The sequence below is a fragment of the Alligator mississippiensis genome, chromosome 12 (genome assembly GCF_030867095.1).
Source record: "Alligator mississippiensis isolate rAllMis1 chromosome 12, rAllMis1, whole genome shotgun sequence".
In the NCBI taxonomy this organism is placed as follows: Eukaryota; Metazoa; Chordata; order Crocodylia; family Alligatoridae; genus Alligator; species Alligator mississippiensis.
The window spans coordinates 64,776,853-64,797,340 of NC_081835.1; the positions used below are offsets into that span (position 1 = coordinate 64,776,853).

The following is a 20,488-nucleotide window of genomic DNA, read 5'->3' on the forward strand; positions in this document are numbered from 1 at the left end:
GGTGAGTTATAGACAGGCGATGCTCCTGAGCATCGAAGATGCTCACAAGGATATACAGGCATCAGCCTGACCCCAGAGCCTACCATCGAGAGGTAAATTGCTATAGCAACTGCTGATTCTAAAGGGTTGCAAAATTGAATTGACATAAGATCAGCCCCAATTCTTGTCGCCTCAAATATTAAATTGAAACCGAGTCTGACACATACCAACATGCTGAGCTTCAGGGAATATAATCTGCCCAAGGGAAAAACTAGTCATACGTGCAACTCAAGTGTCATTTCAAAACTCGGACTTTTAGAGCTGGACCTGTATCAACAGTCCCCAAACAAGAGGGTTGTTTCAGTTTGTGGCTCTGTACAGCTTCCCCATTAATGAGTGCCCTGACTAAAGCAGAAGCGAGTTCTCCTAAACCATGCATCCCCTCTAGCCTTTTTGCCAAGGCTCTGAAAAGGCAACTAATTAGCATCAGTCATGGCAGCGGCTTTGGCTATAATGACGCTTCTCCACCAGGAACTGGAATTTCACGCAGGCCAGACAAACACCTTTACAGCCCTTTACTGGATGGGAACGAACACGTCAAAAGCAAAGGGATCTGCATTTTGCCAACACTCCCTTTGCGCTTTTTGTGAACACCCTGAGTTGTTGCAAGTGCAAGGGCACAGCTTTCGGTGTCTTAATCCTTCGCTCCTGCTGCTGCTTTTCTTTCCCAGCTAAGGGAGACCACACACGGGAGGCAGGGGCTTGGGCTTAGCGCACAGTCCTTGTCCGCAGGCCGAGTTCAAGGACGGGAACCTGCGCTGTCAACATGCAAAGACTATTCTGCTCTTGGCACGTAAGGAACGGGGATGCCAAGCACTGGAACAGGGTTTTCGGCAGCCAGCGTGCTCTGGCTTTTCTGCAGATCCTCTCTTTGGCTCCTCTGAAAGCTGCTGTTGCTGCAGTGGTTTTGCATTTATTAGAGATTGGCTGCACTAACGCTTATAACTCTAAAGACTGGGACTTTGACTCGAGTGTCGTGCCTTAGGGGACTCGAGACGAGTCAATAAGAAGAGACCTTTCCCCAGCTCCTCCGCTGTTCTTCATCCCTCCCGAGCTAAGACCACATTAGCTGAACACCAGGGTTAAACGTCCCTCCTTTGATGAGAAATGCCCAACATCTTTTATAACCAGAAGAGGTTTCCTCCATCCAAAAGGCTGCGGGATGCTGACCCGAGGCCCAGAGCCCTCCCCTGCATCGCTGCCTACAAACTTAAGGCTTCTGCCAGCCCTGCTACCCAAGCACAACCCCTAACCTCCTGCTCCTCTTATCCGAAGAGTGGTCCATCTCTCATGGTAAGAGGGATGTAGCCAACAGAAGACTTCTAATCTCCGGTGCACTGAATCTGAAGGAGCTAAATACCCCACGTGCCCCTCGAATAGAGCAGGCCAGATTTACTTGTGCGGAGGACAGCTGAACTCCCTTTTTTCATATCCCCCAGATGAGAGTGCGATTTCACTGGCATCAGGAAAAATATTCTGCTTAACCTGAGCAGAACTGAAACGCAGTGGGGTTGTTTTAATGGCATGAAACCTAAGCTCTTGAAGCATGCAGTAAAGGCAAGCGGACTACGGCCAAAGATTCCCTGCAAAGATTAGCCTTTCTGCTGCCCCGACGAGCAGCCAGCCTCCGATAGCCACATGCTGCAGAAACAAGATTCCTACAGCGCTCTCTGATTGCGCTTCGTTAACAGCACGACACAGTGCCTGCACGCTCGCGCTAATTCCGGCATTTTAGAATCGTGCGGCAATACCACCTTTAATCCTTAATTAAGGACCCAGGCCCTGCTGTATCTTTGAGGAATGCCAGCAACAAGGAACCATTATATCCAACTTGTGTTTTAAGTGTGTGCACTAACTAGGTGAAGCAGTTAAGGTTTTAAAAACAAAACAAAACACACTTAATTTAAGTTTATTGATTTTAAAAAAGAAACTTTTTTTTCCTGCAACATTACAATTACAGTCCAAAATATCATTTCCTCTCAACTGAGACAGCAACTGGGGTCAGTTACAAGCTCTACGGTGAAACAGCTTGCAAAGAAATTATTGGGTTATCTAAGAGCAGCAGCTGCCGGCTCAGTAAATTATTTTATCAGTCATGGTGTGCTATAACATGAGAAACAGGGCCAATTTGGTAGCATATATATTACCTCCCCATAAGTGACACTCATGCAGAGCATTTAATGAAAAAAAGTTGGATGCTGCTGTTTTACAACGAGAATAACAGTTGCTGCGTGGCTTACCACTGGAGGCAGGCCAAGCTCAAGGCCACATCACCACAGACGTCTCAGGGAGGTGATTATGTATGGAAATACTAAACTCTATTTTTTTTTTTTTTTCCAGAAGCCATCTGGTTCACTGAGGCTTTAAGCAAATCCAGTAATTCCTGAATCTGGAAATGCTGGGGTTGAAGAGTCACCTGCCTGTTCAACTCACCTGCTTTTGCTAACAAAGCTCTGTCAGCTAATTGAAAATGAACCGCTTCTAAAAGCAAGTCTGCAAATTTTCCACATGATTCATGCATGGAAAAAACAAACCCTGTCCACCAGTACCCAGAGCACCTGCAAACCTGGTCTGTCTGCAAAGGAGACCACAGCAGAGCTGGACCGAGGAGAGTGCAGCAAGGTGGACATAATCAAGTGTATGATTACTTATTTCCTTTGTAGCATACATTCAATTTTTTCCTCTTCTAATATTAGTCCTAGACATGTTGCCTCCATCAGTCTTTTGAGCAATATATTTTATGTATTGCTCTCATGCCTGATCTACATCTTATCTTTTATGTATAGAGCCACTGCATATTATACCTTACCTACCTCTAAGTTAGATAAAATAATACTTGCCTGTTTCACAGGGGGAAAGGCTTCATTAACATTTGTGAGGCACTTTTAAATCTTCAGAAATATACAAGTACTTGTACAGGTGTGATACCTGGCCACCTTCTAGTGTGATTGTGAATCACTGAGACACTTGGTGCTTAAGCAGGAAAGAGATAAAGGGCTACTTTAGAAATAAAATACAACCATATCATGGACCCTAGGGCAGTAGAGCTGGAAAAAAGACCTCACAAGGTGATCTAGGCCAGCCCCCAGCTCAAAGCATCCCTAACGCAAACCTCCCGGCCAAGGGTCTGTCCAGCCAGCTCCTGAAAAGTCCCAAGGATGGAGACTGCACAGCTTTATCCTTTACAGAAGGAACATGTACACGCAGGGACAATGTAGCATCATCATCTTCACCAACATTATCATCATCATTAAAGAAAAATACATTTTGAACTAGGTTGAAGAGCTGAAGACACCAGCTGGACAGCTCTGTTAGCCAATACGCTAGCTTCTTGTATAGAGCAAGGACTGACCCCCGAGACAGGGGGAAGCCGATTCCTACAACCTCCCACTGTGGCATGCTCCTGACCTGGACAGGATGCCTTTATCCGTATGAGGGCATTAATCCTAACCAGCCCTTCCAATCCTTTTTTCGCTGCTAACAAGGGTGCCAACGGGACCCCACACGAGATATTAAACGTGCGGTAGACCAATTCTACTGCGCATTATCGCTTCGTGGCAAAACCCGTGCTAACGTGCTTAGTGCCCAGTAAAATTAGTCTACTCATTAACATCACTTAAGAGGGGTGCGCTGGCATTACTAGTGCACATTTAGTTATTACAGGTACTAAAAACTTAATGCACAATAACCATGGTGCGTTAATGCATGTGTAGACGTGCCAAAGGGCAACAGTATTTTTCGATATGGGAACAACCGTCCAGTAAGAAACTGATGTTTCTTTTCATAAAAGCTACTGAACAACTGTCAGGAACAGATGGCCTCATTTTTATATTGAATATGATAGTAATTGTAGAGCTTAAGTTACATTACAAGTTAAATATTTAAACCATTACTGGAAAAAAAAAACAACTAACCTCTGAACTCTGCTATCTTGACAATTTAATGCGTCTCGGGCCTAAGGAGGTGAACAGAGCAGGTAGGCAGATCATTATGCACTAAATCCCATGCTAACAAATAACTCTCGGCCAGTAGTGCCCTTTCTTCATTTCATCAAATGACAGACGAGCCGGCTCGCCAAGGATGGTGATTAGCAAACTGAGGCTAGTCCAGAACGAAAGGTCGGTTTGGGCTCCCATTAAGCTTCCTATTTCTATTTCTCCAGATATAGAGACAAATTGTATTTCTGTTAATCTGATGATGTCCCAGCACCAGCTAATCAGTCATTGTAATCGCCTCATGAAACTTCAGATGTGTAGAATATGCAACTGCTCATAAGGCACGTTTTGAGAACGCATTATGCAGAAGTGATTTCTTTAGCAAGTGACACATTTTGCCGCGTTCTTCATTATTTACTGGAAGAAAGAAGCCCTTGCCATACTCCAATAAAAAGAGCAGGAGCCTGTTAACAGGTAATCCTATCTCGATATTTTGAAATATAGAAGATAAGACTCTAAATACTCTTAAAATAGTTTTAAAAAACTCTTATTATTTGCTAACAGTCTCCCACCCTTTTTGCAAACACAAAACATTTCTTTGGCTACATCATCCAGAAGCTAGCTAAAATACTGACAGGCATAAAACCCAGGCTATAAGCCACATTGTATTGTCTTTCTCCTAAGTGGCCATTTGAATTTGTACCTGGCCACCTTTTATAGAGCGGTCACCAATTTGGGAGGGGAGGACTTCCATATTCTGGCGTCCAGGTTGAGACAACCTGGCTAATTCCCAAAAATGCAGAATATCAACAGCTCCCGGTGTTGTATGTGGTCAGCACTAGAAATCTAGTGTCAGATCAAGCGTTTAAGCACAGGGACGCCTTAATGAATTGGGGACCAATGGTTACAATTAATTCTATATCACTAAATGTTTCATTTGTGCCAATCTGCATTAGTCTGTATTATGTCACCATCAACACGATGATACAAATATACCGATAAACTAAAGTAGTCACAGATCTGTTTTCCCCCAAAGGTAAAAAAGTGACTGCTACAAAGCATCAGGTCCAAAAATAAGACCCTACAGCATGAGAAATAAGTGAGATTCATCTCCACGATGTAGCAAAGCCTTCATTATTTCGTTTCCATTTCGTGTTGTGTGACGAATTAAATCTGCATTTCCTTTCTTAATACAGCTCCCTACCTGACAAATCCCAAACTCCATGCAGCAAGTCTACAGGCACCACTTCCAACTCCTATGCAGATGCACATGTAGGGATTTGGGGCCAGCAAGAGAATTATACTAGAAATGTTTGGAAAATATCACGTGGCTGTTCAAGAAGCCTGAATTTTACAGCTCTGGTGCACGGAAGGTGCGCCAGCTATTTTAACGGCAGCAGCAAAGGAATAGAAATTTAAGAGAACTGGGGTACATTTAATTTTTCCACTTGAGCCTCAACAAATCGCTCCAAGGGATGCATACCAGGACAACATTTATAGTAATAATACTTTGGAACGATACAAGAGCGAGCAGCTTTGTTGCTTATTTTACAGGCCTAAAATGTAGAAGATAATTAATAGGAGAAAACTAGGGTCCATCTTCAGTAACCATAGCTTCTTATAAGCAAATAATTTTCCTTTTAGTGACCTCAGGGAAATGCATAATGCAATTTGTGTTAAGTAGCAGAAAATGTGGCCAAAGTGGTCTCTTCACTATCCAATATTGAAAAGCCTCTTATTAGTACAGCAGTCATCTGATGAACATTGAGTATAACATTTCAAATTAAAACAAATTAGAAAAAGAAAACCCCCAAAAACTAGATTTGCAGAGATTTTGGAGGAAGAACACCCTCCTGTAAGTTTAAGTATAGCAAATAATAAAACCAATGTTATCCCAGTGATTTGTGCACGTGCACTCAACTTAGGGTCTCATAGGTTATCAGCGTGTACTCAAATCCATGATTACTTTCTCACCCCAGGGAAAAAGTAATTACATAAAAGAATGCCTACTCTTTAGTGGGAGCAAAAGATAAGCGTCACACTCAGGAAAGAGGAAAACGCTGAGATTTCAGTTGCCTTGTTTTCCTCCGAAAGGAATTTATGAAAACACTGTTGGGTAGGGAGAGGGAATGAACGCAGAGCAACCTTTAGAGTGGGAACAAGTCAGCTAAATACAGCAGTCTGTTTTCCAGGTGGAACAATGATTTATACTGCAGATGTCTGCGTAGTCTATCGGAGACCGCTCTACAGAGATAAAACTGCTTTCAACGTCTCCGTGTGAAGCCACAAAAATATTAAGTCCATAATGTATCGAGTGTGCTAATACAGGATTGTTTGGAATATTACATATACATTTTCTCCCCCCAGAACATTTGAAGAGGGAACACGTAAAAATACCCTGAGCCCGAAAGACAAAACTTTTGCTGAATTTGCTCCTGCCTTGATTTGTATTCTGCACCTTTTCCTGGAGCCTCCCACAGCACCTAAAACCCAATCACAGTTATTTATTATTTATATTGCTGGAGCGCTTCCACCCAAGCCCCACTCAGCACCAGGGCCCTGTTGTTCAAGGCCATGTGCAAACTTGCAGAAGACAGAATCCACCCCCAAAAAATGGGGACAGAAACTGCAGCACCACTTAAAAGGTGGGGGAATTTACACCAACTGCCACTACCCTGGTCCTTGCATTTTGACAGATTTCTTGCAATGGGCCAAGGAAAGAACTGAGCCTTGCCATACCCCAGGGCAGTATTCACGTGCCTGTAACAGGCCAATCGACTGGTGCAGAAACAGGCCAAGGGACTCGTCCAGGATACACGCGAGTCACTGGGGGAGGCAGAAATAAGTGTACCTAATCTCACACTGCTTGGACACCCTTTTCACTGCCAGATTTCAACTTAAACAACTGTTTCCCATGCAAACACAAACAAGGCAGGGGTGCAATTCTTCACCTGCCGAAAAACAGCCCATTTGCTGGGAGGCGAGGTGCAGTAATGCTCAGGCATGTGTCACACCAAGATCTTTGCTGCGTCAAGCCTGAGCCCTCTCGCAGCGGGTTCTCTTCCCAGTCTCTCGTGGATCAATGCTCTTTCCTATTAGGAAAGCAGGAGCCTGTAAACATGGTTATTGCAGGTCCTTTCCCATCTTCAGTCTAGCGTGGCCATACTAATAACCCTTCCCTTAAGCTGACTCGAGCTGATTGCTGCTGGGAAGTCATTGGGCTAAATTTCCCCCTGGCGGAAGTGGGTGCAAGTCTCACGAAAGCTTCTCAGGAGCATTAAGGACTTACATATGCAGTGCTTTAAACTCGTAAGTTGGATGTAGAGAGATTGTAAAATGAGCTGTAATGACAAATCAACATAACTTGGACTGACGGCAGTCATTAGGTATTCAAAAGTAGTGCAGCTTTCCCCGGGGGGGTAGCAAAAATAAATAAATAAATAAAAATGCAGCTACCTGGAGAGCCTACAATAAAAATCAGCTCACCACCTCCGCTTATCACTGCTGTTATTTCTTACGTGCCGACACAGAGGTCAGTGCTTTACAGAGCACGAACACTGAGATTGTGTCTGTCTGTAGTGGGACAGCAACAGCAGCACGCGATGCAGCAGGAGTGCCAGAGAAAGGAGTTTACAGCTCATTTCTCTAGTTGGTATTGTTGTGTGCATGCCACATGGGAACCAGTGGAACTTAAGGAGAGAGCAGTCAAAGGGTAGTACTAGGACAGAAGGGTGGGAGGCATGACAGCAATGCAGGAAAACAAAGTTTCTACTCTTCCTTTTTCACCATCACACCCTGATCTAGACTCAGCCATTCTCCCCCACTCACTGGAGTGGTTGAGGTCTTCTTTGCTTTGCCATTTATACCCATTGAAGGATTAGTGTATGTGTGTAGCGACCCCCTAGGCACCTTCCCCCTTCGACCCAGCCCGCGCTCGGGGCTGCCAAGGGTGCACGTTCTCTGCACAAAAGTGCGAAGGGCAGGCCTCCCGCTCTGCGCTTCTGCTCCTTACCAGAGTCTGCAGGAAAACCACCAGAAGAGCAATGACTGATGGGGAGAGCGCGCATCTAATAACTGCCTCTGCATGACTCGCTCCTCGGCATTTGTTTTCTTTATTTGCCCGTGTGTAGGTAGGGGTTCCAAGCCCCTCTGGTTCGCAAGCTACCAATTCACATTTCTCCTTCCTAATACAACATTTACATGTGGATATTAAAACCCCAGCTTTTAACATTTTTAATAGAAGTGACAATTAAATTGCAACAAGAACAACAGCGAGCGTATTTAGAGCTATGCATTCAGTTTCATTGGGGTCCAGAGTACGTATTAAAAATCCAACAGAGAAAAAGAAGTTACTTTTAAAATAAATGTAATCATTTTTAGAAAATGGAGATTTTAATTTGTCTTTAAAATTCTTTCCTGCTTTACAAGTCCTAGATGGGAGTCTGTTTAGCTCCAGTGCCTCTCAGCACAGGTTTATCTTCATTCATACAAGTATCAGGCATTAGGGGTTTATTCTTCCCTAGATGTATGCACATAACTTTCATTAACTTTATTGGAAATTCTGTGCATGCATAAAGAGAAGTGATCCCATTACAGCTTCATTACAGATGTGTGTCACATACTGGTACCTAGAGTTGAACAGTATATAAAGTTGAAAGCGGTGTGAATAAAGGTAGCATTTTAAATGTGGGACATTTTTAGGGCCCATTTTTCTGCCTGTGCAAAGCTGAAATGAATGGTATTGTTAGATCATAAGCTCTGTGAAGCAGAGACTGTTACTGCGTGTAGCACTTTGCACAATCAAGCTCCAGTCTTGCAGTATAAATAGATCATACTAAATACTTCCACTGATACTAATACTTCAGCAGAATGGGAAACAAAACCCCCACAACATGAAAAGAAGTCTCAATGCATTTTGTGGGAGAGAGGTACCAAATGACCACAATTACCAAGTGCGGCTTATGATTTTGGGGTGTTTAACTAGTTCATGACTTTCCAAAACAGCAAAACCCCTAGTCTGTCCAAAGTTGGGCTCTCCAGATCACTAGCTATCGCAGATATGGTTCTACGCAAGGTTGGTTTGGGAACCACCGAGTGATCCACCTGAGGTTACGGACAGATTTAATAAATTACACTGAATTAAAAGAGTCAGGCAACTGTTCTAACGGTTTCATGTATCCACCATCTTTCAGTAAAGGGTGGGGGGTTCGCTTCTTAATTGTAGAAATAATTAGGAACTTTGCCCAGAAGCTGTCAGTCCAACCACTGAACACTGCTGATTACATGAAGGCATCAAGAAAAGGCATTTGGGGCACAAAAGCATGGCTTTTCTTAGACCGGTGCCATGCAGGGGTTGTCCCGAGGGAAACAGTGAAGACAGTGGGGCTGAGGCTGGCAGAAGCAGTAGAGCAGAAAGAGTGAGATGCAATACAACGAAACACAAAATTGGCTGCGTAAGAAGGGAGAGCAAGACCAAAAGTGGAACCTAAGCATACAGTTTGCATGGGTAAGACAAGGAAGGGTAGGTCTGGGAGAAGCAGCGGGGAGCAAAATAAATTTCTTGCATCATCATGTTCTGGTCAGCAAAACAGAGAAACACTAATAAACATACAAACCAAAAAGAAAAAAAAACAGTGCTAGCAACATTACAGGAGCAGTTTGTACAGCTTTTGCTTATACATAGCAATTTAAGATGCAAACAAAACATGAAAAGCTAATCCAGAATTAACAATAGGCCAGATGGTAATGCTAGTCTGAAGCAATAAACTTGAAAAATAGCTTCCTACTCTACCACTGATCAATTTCCCTATTTAATAATTTAATCAAAAATGCATGTTTCTGCTACCATACATATTCAGCTTTAGAGGGGGGGCTGGTTTTTTAGTATTAATTTACTCATTCATCAGCAAAATTTCAGCTGTGGTTTAGAGCAGGAGAACTCTTAGACCTTAAAATGATAATTAAGATGCACACTTACCCTCAAAGGTTTGGATTTAAGCCTCTCTCTCCTGCCAACAAAGCTGCAGTAAGTTAGCTGCTGTCTGCAGCACCTTGATAGAACACCCACCTTGCTGCTCCAATGAATTTTATTATTTAATGAGTTTCTCTTTCGATTAAAAAAAAAAAAAAATCTTTTTATCAAATCATTTAAGTTTGGAGTCAATTTAACAGCTGAGCTGTAGTGCAAGTTTCTGCTAGAACATACTGTACCTCCCTCACTTATGAAGCCAAAGGTAAGGAGAATGAGGAGTCTTGTGTCAAACTCAATATGTGAAAGTTGGCTAAAACCACATAATGGATTTGTTTGAAAATAACTCAATTTGGGAACAAGACCTAACCAACAAACCAACTAAATATGTGTACTCAGAGCACCTGAATGAGCCTCTTGTTTGTTAGACTGTGCAAGTTAGTACATAATGCAGGACAACACCTAATTACGCTGTAATCAATAGACTTGAGAACTCACGGGGAATGTTTTTAAAGGAACTATGGATTTGGAGGGCCTGGGTGAGGTTTCACAACATCAGCTTCTGTAAATATAGATACAAGGTACTCTAATGTGTATTAAGGAGGTTACTGATGCATGCCAGGGGTTCAGCACATAACTAGAAGACAAAATTCTTCAGCCACCAGATGACTCCAGGAGCAAGTGATAGGAAGCGTCCCTTCACAACCCAAAACTACACCTGCAAAATGGCCAGTACAAGTCTGGAGGGCTACAGAAAGCCAGGTCTGACTAGCGCTTCCATCTTCCAGCCAGAGGAAAGCCATGATATAACCAGCCCGAATTCTCCACCGAGATGCACGTGGTCTGTTTCCACAGATTTTACTAGAAACATGGTGTGCACTTGTGAGCAAAGCCTACATCAAAAGGAACACTTACATCCTCAATACAAAATGGTATTACCTGATTCTTTGTGGTCCATCCCCATGCTGTTCCACCTTCTTGTGATATCAATGTAGAGAATATCGACTGTGGCCATGGAGAAGTTGCTGTTACTCAGCTTACAGTTCCTGTGAAATGGACACAAAACAAAGAGGAAGAGAAACACTCCGATTACTTCCAAGGCTAAGGGGAGGGAGATGAGCAAGCACGAAGACATGCAGAGCTTGGGACAAGGCTATCGAAGTCCAGGCACCAGTCAATCAAGTGCTTATTTCATACACACGTAAGGGTACAACAGAGAAAGCTCTGCATGTTCTCAGTTATAAAACCTGTCACACACACAACTCACCTTTGCATTTGTGTAGAGCAGTGGGGGGGCCAACCTTTTTGGCAGGCGTGCCACAAATTAGCCCTCCACCCTTTGTCACCTTCCCAGTCTGCCCGTGTCACTTGTGACACCTGTACCACAGGTTGCCCATGCCTGGCACACAGCTTCCAGACAACGGCACTTCTAGAAGGAGCTAAGCAAAAAAAAAAAAAAAAGAGTGCTCTGGCTATTGCCATGCATCTAAATCAGTTGAAAATTCAATGCATTCAATTACACGACAATATGCCGAGAACAAGAGGCACCAGGTCAGATTAAGGATTAGCTATCTACCGCACATGATTTTCAATTAGCTGGGTTTTACTAGAGAAAAGAAAAGGAAATAAAAAGGGATTAAAACATTCAACAATTTCAATTAAAATACGGCTTGACCAGTTGTCACAAACAGCTTTCTCCAGGGATTATTCTTACAAGTCCATCCCCAAATGAAGCTTGCTGATCCGCTGGAAGTGCCAGCATACATCTGCATGGCATATCCAACGGCCTGCTAAACGTGCTGCAACCACTAGGTAAGGATTCAGTTGGATCAGCTACAACTAGTATGAACGGGTCTGAAGCCACCTACTCTCATGTATAGGAGACACTGATGTCCCATTGCTCCCTTGAGGATGTACCTCTTGTCTTGCTTCTGAAGTGGGTAACAAGGGCAGAATGTCTTACACATTTACTGGAGGATTCTTGGAAAAGAAAAAGAGTGTGGGAGGGGAGCAAATATGCAATATAGATCTTAAAAAAAAAAAAAGTCAAGGTTTTTCTGAAAAAGGAGGAAATGAAGAAACATCAAAGGCCAGAAAAGAACGAGTTCTTTCAGTGAGTCTGTCTATCCATCCTGAGTTTTATATTATCAGTATTTTCATCACCAAGGTATCTAAGGCACCAATGGTGGTGGAGGCAAAGCTTGGATCACTTCAAAACTTGGCTACCTAGCAGAAAAAGCACAGCAGGGAACAGTGAGGCACTGGCCTGTGGATGGAGCAGATGCCCCAACATATTTTCCCTCTGTAATTTGTATAATTCTATTTGTTTCTCTTCATTCATTCATTCTTGAATGCTGAAGGTGCCTGCATGGAAACAGGATCTCTGTACTTCAAGAGAGCATCTGCTCCCGCTGTTTATTCCTTTTGTCATAGTTGGTGACAGACAGAAGATAGGATACTGCTATCATGATGGAACATGCATATCCATAAAAAACCCCAATGAAAATGACAAATAAAAAAGTATATGAAAAAATAAATTGAATTCCGTGCCCCTGCACGCTGCAATTTCCCAATGAAAATCATTAGTGCACAATGCATCAGTGACTGGCATTCGGAAAGCCTCTCTCCTAGCCGACAGCAGCAGGGCATGCAGACACATCTAAGAGCAGATCTAAGTCATCGGACCTCAATAGTCTGTTTTCCCTAATTTTGCAACACAACCTCACTCCCAATCCTATGGTCTACTAGAGATAAAACAAGTTAATCTGGACCACGGAAGCAATGAACAGTTGTTCCACGTCATAGATCTGCCGTGGAATAAAGGCATAAGCGTACTTTCTGAATACAGTTGTAAGCTGTGGGTCAGTTGATGCCCATCTGTTGCCTTCCTTAAAGCTAGACACGTACCTAAATAACAAGAACTGCAAAAGGAAATCATCTTCCTCTCCAATGCTATTACTTTCCTCATTTGTGATATCTGAATAATGCATGCTATGGTGTCCCAGGACTTGCTTTTCTACATACAAATATGGGAAGGAATAATAACTTTTCTAGGATGCCTATATAGCCAGCAGACAAAACCCACAACTGAGCAACAACCCGAAACAGTTCAGGACTGTAGGCTACATAAACAAAGAGCAGAACCAGACTGACATTTCGCACAATGTTTTGAAAGCCGTGAAAGAAGATGCTCAACTTTTTTTATCTTGGTACAGAACTCTCCAAAGCCACAGGCTTTGTATGCATGTCCCAGGTACATACATGTCCCAAAGGTACGAGAGGATGGGCAAACATCAACAGAAGGGTTAGACATTCCCCTAAGTTAAGGCATACCTCCGCTACTGACACCTGCTCTTTCAACACAAAAAAGGAGTCTCAGTTACTCAAACAGTACATCAACGAGCTGGAAAAAGCTGTAGTGGGGGAGAAGTTAAGCTAAAACTGGGTGGGTGCTCTCAAGAAAAACACACTGAAGTGTCAGCTCTGAATAAACTCCCTGGACTTCTGTTTAACCATTTTGGGCAGCCAGTTCATACGTCACCAAAAGATGCTTTGTTCTTTTTTGCCCTTCTGCATTTACTGGATGTTTCCCATCTGAACGGATAATCCAATGGGCACATCTACACATGACCAACGGGCTGTGCATCTCCACATGACCGGACCGGCAGCTACTTTGCCGTAGCAGCACACTCCCACATTATAGCACACCGCTATGGCAAAGTAGCAGCTAAAAGTAACTGTGCGCCGTGCATATGGTACAGTATGGGCGGCATCATAAACTTCCAAAAGGGCCAGGGTCAGTTAGCGCACCTCGAGCCAACTTAAGAAAACGGTGCTTACTAGATATTGATACTTCATATTGCCTGCATGTACCTATTGAGATAGTGATTTAGGAGTATCCGGCTTATATAGTTAAGGAAATGAAGTAAACATACTTAGGATAGTCCATATTTCACAGGTAGGAAAACACCACAAGGCTGGCTAGATATTAGCACAATTCACGCCAATGGCTGACTCTTGCAGCGCATTTCAAGAGATGGACACCATGAAAGTGAGTTAAGACTGGGCACGCTATCTTTATTTCCTCATTCCCCTTTTTCTGGGAGGTACACAATAGAGGACAGTTCAGTTTTGCAAGGGTATTTCACATTAGTACTTCTATGTTAATCCCTCCATTGCTCATGCCGGTTACATATGCTGTATTTTCAGAGAAAGGCCTAGGATCAAACTATTAGTTTATAATAAGGCAGAAATTTAAAGCAAAATTGTCTACAGAGAGAGTCTTGTAAGGAAGATTAACTGCAAAACACTAAATTCACCAACCAAATAGCTTTAAAAACAGCCCAATCAATTGGCATGGGAAGATAAGCACAGGAAGACACAGTCTTTTCATTTTGAAGAGCTGTGGATACAGACTGGCAAGTTTTGAAAAACACTTCTCAGTGACAAGTCTATCCGTTTCTCAGGTATTTTTCCTGCTTCTTCATCCATGGCTTCAAAGGGCATTTTGAGGTGCTTTCCCCCACCCCTTTTCTGAGAACTTCTCAAGCTACTTATTCTGCGAGAGAGACAGTTTTCATTCTGTGGAGCCACGACAATTTCTACAGCTGCCAAAGGCAATGTCGCCCATTTGTCATTTCCTTTCCCTTCCTTGAGAAGTACCGAGGCAAACTGTGTGAAAAATTGGAGCTTTCTCCTTTCCAGTTCAGCGAGGGATGCTGTACCATCCCGCACTGACGGCAGCCAGCTCCCTCCCGCGTGCAATTGCGTACTTTAATACTGGACAATGAGGAGTCAAGGAGGGCAGCAGACTAATTACAGGAGAAGCCTGTACACATACTTATCTCAGTAATTACCCATCACAAGAGCATTCACGAGTTCAAGGAGACTTAGGAAGGAAATTCTCTCTTTGGACAAATCTACTGACCTTATTGGAACAAAGTGTTTCAGTACTGGCTCCATATCTATCAGAGAGCTGCCATATCATAAAAGCAGCACAATCTCCTGGGGCCTTGAGGTCTTAAAATCCTGTGAGACATGTTATGCTAGCAGTTTCCAAGCCAGAGTGAATGGTCTGCAGATCACAACAGGCTCCTCCTCATTTTTAATGAAAATGTGCTAATGGTGCAAGGTATCCAGGTAGCAGCTGTATAGAAATCAGGACTCGTGGTAGAGGTAATATCTTTTATTAACCCAACTAGATTTTTTGGGGGAAAAAAAATTCTTTTTTTTTTTTTATTGTTTAAATTTTTTTATTTTTTTTTTCAAATTAAAGATTTATTTTATTTTTGGGGGACAAAAAAAATCTAGTTGGTCTAGTAAAAGATATCACCTCTACCACAAGTCCCGATTGCTAATGGTGCAAGACATTTTAAGGGCTGGCAGTGACCCATTGACCCAAAAAGACTGGGCGTTATTGCTTCAGGCAATTAATTCTCTGGGGCAAATCTCAAGTCTCTCACCTTACAAACGTTCGGAAACCTGTTGGCCCCAACCTCGTCGTCCCCTTCACTCCCAGGAAGCGGATGAACAAGGCAGCTACCCTCTCCACCAGTCGCAGGTAGTTGAACTGCTTGGCATACTTCGGAAACACTTGCTTAAGACAAGGGGAAGGTAAGCTGGCTTCTGGATTTTTGCTGCTATCGTGCTCCAATTTGTCTGTTGATCCTCCTTCCGATAGCTGTTCTTTCTTTTCCGATGCAGGTTCAGAAGGTTGAGATCTGTAGCACAAAGTAATTGTACCTGGTGATAAGGGTATTACTGTAAAACATTATATCAATTCACTATGGTTCTGTCAGCAATTTTTATCATAAAATCATATTTTCAGAGATTTATACAGTAACTTGGAAGAAAAAAAGCTGCTCTAAGCAGGAAGAAGCCGTGCAAGCAATTTTATACAAAATCAGGGGGGAAAAAAAAACCAAACTGTTCACTTGTCTATAAAAGTTTCAAGAACAAGAAAGTGATACCTGGCTTAAGAAATCTTTATACTCATACTCGTTGTACAAGAGGGAAAAGATACACAGGACCCAGTTTTCAAACTCGGCTGCCCAAAATAAGGACCCTTAATTCATATTTCAGCACAAATATAAAATGCCCAGTCCTGAGCACCCATAAATCTTCCTGAAGTGAACAGGAGTCTGCGGTTTTCAGCACCTGAGAAACATGCAACTTCTCCAAAGGGTTTGAAGTTTGGGTTTTTAATTTTTAATTTTATTTTTTTTTAAATTTCAGTCCAATGGCCCCGAGAAGGTAAAAGGCCGAGCGAGTTCTCTCCGTGACTAGGAGAGCCCACCTCTACAGCGAACTGGTCACTCGCAGTCCACACTCATCCCATCCAGTATAAACTATCAAAGATAGCACCAGTGATGATTTTTTTGGATCATATGGGTCTTTATCACCTGCTAGGCAGAAGTCATCAATTCACCAAGTAGATCTTGGAAGGCAATAATTCCTAGCTACTTCCTGCCTTATTCAACCTGGTGAATCAGATGGAAAAGATCCCATCCCACAGCAATTTCTTAGCGACAATCAGAGATGTAGTTACCAATCCAAATGCCAAACTGCAAGAGCCAAGATATTCAAAACCGAGCAGTGATTATTGGGTGCTCAACAGACATCTGAAAAGGAACTTGATTTTCAGGCGGACGTGCAGGCACCTTCCAAAAGTCAGGTTCTTGAAAGATCCCTCACGTCACACATCCGAAAGCGGAGGCATCCCACATCACAGTCACTTTCCAAACTGTTGGTCAAGATCTAGTTGCATACTACTCAACAATGCAGCTTAGCAGGGCTAGTAAAAATGTACCTGCCAGAAAAATACAGAGGCCTGGAAACCAACCTGCTTTATTAGGTCCATCACACTAGGACACTACTACATTTCATTTCTTTTTTCCCCTGGATGCGTTTCCTCCCAGGCCTCCCTGCCCCTTCTTAGCAACATTTTCGGTAACATTTAAATAAGAGTAGGACGCAGAAAGAAGTCCTCCAACACTGAGTTAACAAAAAGGACAGTTAAAAACCAAAAGAGAAGGCAAATTTAAAGAAATTACAGAAATCAAATCAAACATTTTAAATCCAGTTTTGTGCAGGACATTCAAACAGGACCACCAGGGCTTGCTACTGCATCGTCCCAGGGGCACGTTCCCTCCAGAAATCAACCCTGAAGGGATGCAGCCACTCACAGGCATGAAGCTTTTTGGGCAGGGCAGAAGAGTTACTCCCACTGATAATCCCCAAGGTGAATCAGCAGTTCAAAAACAACAGGTGCCTTCAAATAGCAAAGCTCAGAGTCACAGCAGCAGGTTGCAAGAACAGGGGCACGGGCGTGCTGGGAGCAACCATTACAATAAGTACCCCCCAGCTCAGAAGAGGAGCCAGAGTGAGGTGAGTGACTTATCCACTGGCATGCTTAAGGCCAAAACCAAGCTGGACAGGGATCCAAAATCCACTGCCAAGGAGATCAGGAGCCCGTGGCTTTAGGGCTACGTAGCAAAGAGGACTAGCCAGAACAAGGGCAGCTGGCACTGGACGGGTCCTGTGATTTTTTTTGGAGGAAAAGGCAGAAAGCAGGGTGGGACCAGAGCTTGCATAAGGAAGACTGTGCTGCATGGACGAATGGGGAGCATCGCTATACCACATTCTGCAAGTGGGAGGAAAGACACCCAAGTGCCTGGAAGACAGCTGGGACAACAGGGAACATACACTCCTCTTACCTTCCAGATGGCAAAAAGGGGCAAATAACTTCCAAGCAGCAACAGCCCAGGCAGCCAAAGACAAAGCATGGCAGGAGGCTCCTGAAATATTGAGCAGCTCACCCTCTTCTGCTGCCTGCTTCCCTTTCCAGGGCTCTGCTGGCTCTGCAGCCCATCTGGTTGCCTGGGGGTGTTAATCCCTTCCACCTGGGCACCAGCTAGTCACAGCTGGAGCCATTTGCCAGCCCCCTTCCACAAGCAGAGTCAGGCTTTAAAATTTAACATGCCAATGAGTAAAATGCTCAGTATGTTCTGGAAATCAGGGAGGTTTTCCAGACAACCACTCACTTACTCATGGCTTGTTAAAAGATTTTTCTGGGGCTGAATTTGGGAATTTTAGGCAAGTCTTTGAATCGAATAAAGTAAACTGAAATAAGCAGCTGCTTGCCTCCATTTAAAAGAAAATGTCTCCCCTCCAAAATAGAAGGATCGAGATTTCTAATGATCTGTGGGGCAGACGCGTGCATTTCTGGTGTAGCTGGAAAGATTCAGGTCAGCAGGAAAAGCAGAGAAGATGGCTAACCCTTGGCAGCTGTGCCCCATACATGCTCTGAGAGCCGCAAGCCTGGTCTGCCACCTTGTTCCCAATTCTTAACCGGTCCTCGGTCATGACACCAGCTGCTACCTCTATTCCTCCTCCCCTTTCTCAGTGCACAGCTTGCAAATATAAATGCCTTCTCAATCCCCACGAACTGCACTCAACAAGTGATTCAAGCTATTAGATATGAATGGGAAAATGCATTTCCAGACAGAGCAGGAATACCAAATAGACTCAGAGGTGACGTGGAGAATGTGAACAAGATAGAGGAATTGTATCTGCAATGCGAGTGCCAGAAGATTATCCCTCATTATCAGACTTACCAGATACACAAGTAATCACAAACAGAGTTATTTAGAAATTGTGTTAATTTAGGGGTTTAGGTCAAATCAAGGACTTTTGCCAAGGCGCAGATTTGCAATGCTGCCCAGCGACAGAGCAGACGTGTACACGGTTGTGTGTGGTTTCAGTGCTCTCACAGCCACGTGCCTTTCAAACTCAACGCGCACACAACTTCCCACAGATCTGCAAGTCTAACGGCTTTGTTTTTTGCTATTACAGAAGACAAATCCCACAACTGCTTGCAAAGAGCTTTGTGACCATACGCTAGTCAATCCCAAACCCGCACTGTGCACTGAAATCAAAATTATTATTCATGTCTTTTTTTTTCTATTAGAAAAACAAAGTATTTCTTGAAGGAGGGCTTTTATTCAGCTCTATCATGTCTTCATTTCACTATCAAGCAATATGGTCTCAGCTCATACTTTAAAAATGGCAAAGGCAAAGATGGCCAGACTTTTCTATATACAGAATGGTTATATTAGCCTGGGTATCCTGGACGGGTCCCATTTTGCTCAGACAGATCCTGCCTCCCTAAATTGCTCCTGCCATTTCGAACAGATACTATATTCTTCTTCCTTTTAAACTGGTTTGCAGACTGCTGTGAGCTGTTAAACACCTGCTACCTTTTCACTCTGGAGGTGGGCGAATCAATCCCTTTGCATAGTCTGACAAAACACAAAAGTGTTATAGGGTGAAAGGAGCTGTATACGGATAATTCTCCACTGTCAACATGCATTTTGGCTACCAAGGTTCACAAGCTGCAAAGAACACAACTCTATTACCTTTCGCATCCACGATTATTATTATTTAGGGAGGAGACGATTGAAACCTGAGAAGAACACATGCGTGATCTCTCTCGACTGCTTCAAAATCATATCGTTGTCACTACCTGACCGGTTGGAGAAAGGACTTCATTTCATCCTGCATTAGCAGCCCCACCACTGTCACCATACCAGTGCCATCTGCCACTCATGTTGTGCACGTGTGTGGGGGAAATCTCTCGTTGTGGCCTCGTTTCCTTCAGTCTATCGCAGCAAGTTATTAGTTTAGAGCGAACATAACGCAGAGTTGCCCCCAGAAAATCAAAAGGCATTGGTTCAAAACACAGGTGTGAGCAGCACAGAGCCACGTCACAGCTAAGCGATTCCGATTCCAGATCGCAAAACTTCATACTCACTTCTTTTAAGGGGGGGAGAAATCAAATCACAACTCAGACCGGGGCCACAGGGAGCACAAGGTCAATAATCATCGAGCCAAGGGCAGGCGATTAGTGCCCGGCTCCCTCGTTTCCAGCACAACAACAACATGATATCATCCCCAAGTAAATGAGCACTGCCTGTTGCTCGGTTACTGATACACAAATCATCACTGTACCTGCATCACTCTTCACCCACCCGCTTTCCAGGAGATTGCCTTTGTCGGGATGGAGGTGGAGGGGCACCCGTTATAAGGACAGTCAAAAGCTACCGTTTAGAAATAACTCGACTTCTCTTATTGCTCAACTGTAATCTAATGGGGATTAAGGATGAGGCTAAGGATCTTTGTTGTTATACTGGCAAGGATATCCTGCTCCAGAGTCATATCATATTTGACTAAATCAACATAAAAAGACTTTACTGTGATATGGGGGGGGGGGCCCCCAGCAGCAAAAATTAACTTAAGAACCACAGCTAAAATCTGAATGCAGAGACAACGGTTGTGTACTGCGTGTTATAGTCATGGCACGTGAGCTGTGTCCCAACAGAAAGAAAAGCCAGACGTCAGAACCAGTGAAACCCACTCACAGACGCAGACTTCTTTCTCCGCCATTTGCTTATGAAGAGGGAGGAGAGGGGCTATCCGGGGATCTTAAGTCAAGGGAGACTGGCCAGGATACAAAGGCTTGCTCCAACCCTGGATCTTTGGTTTTTCT

At 43.6% G+C, this 20,488-nt stretch overlaps 1 protein-coding gene across 4 annotated transcripts in view; it reads right to left on the reverse strand.

Annotated features, from left to right (window-relative positions):
- The window catches only part of TTLL11 (tubulin tyrosine ligase like 11), a 130,597-nt gene that overhangs the window by 31,158 nt on the left and 78,951 nt on the right, over positions 1-20,488 (reverse strand). For 3 of the 4 annotated variants that reach the window (XM_059715713.1, XM_014603712.3, XM_059715715.1), the window contains 2 exons: positions 15,405-15,662; positions 10,882-10,988 (listed from right to left, as the gene is read on the reverse strand). In XM_059715713.1, coding sequence (XP_059571696.1) covers positions 10,882-10,988; positions 15,405-15,662 — 365 coding nt within the window. Of the gene's footprint in view, positions 1-8,067; positions 10,804-10,881; positions 10,989-15,404; positions 15,663-20,488 lie in introns of those variants that run through there. The other variant, XM_059715714.1, reaches the window with a different exon arrangement.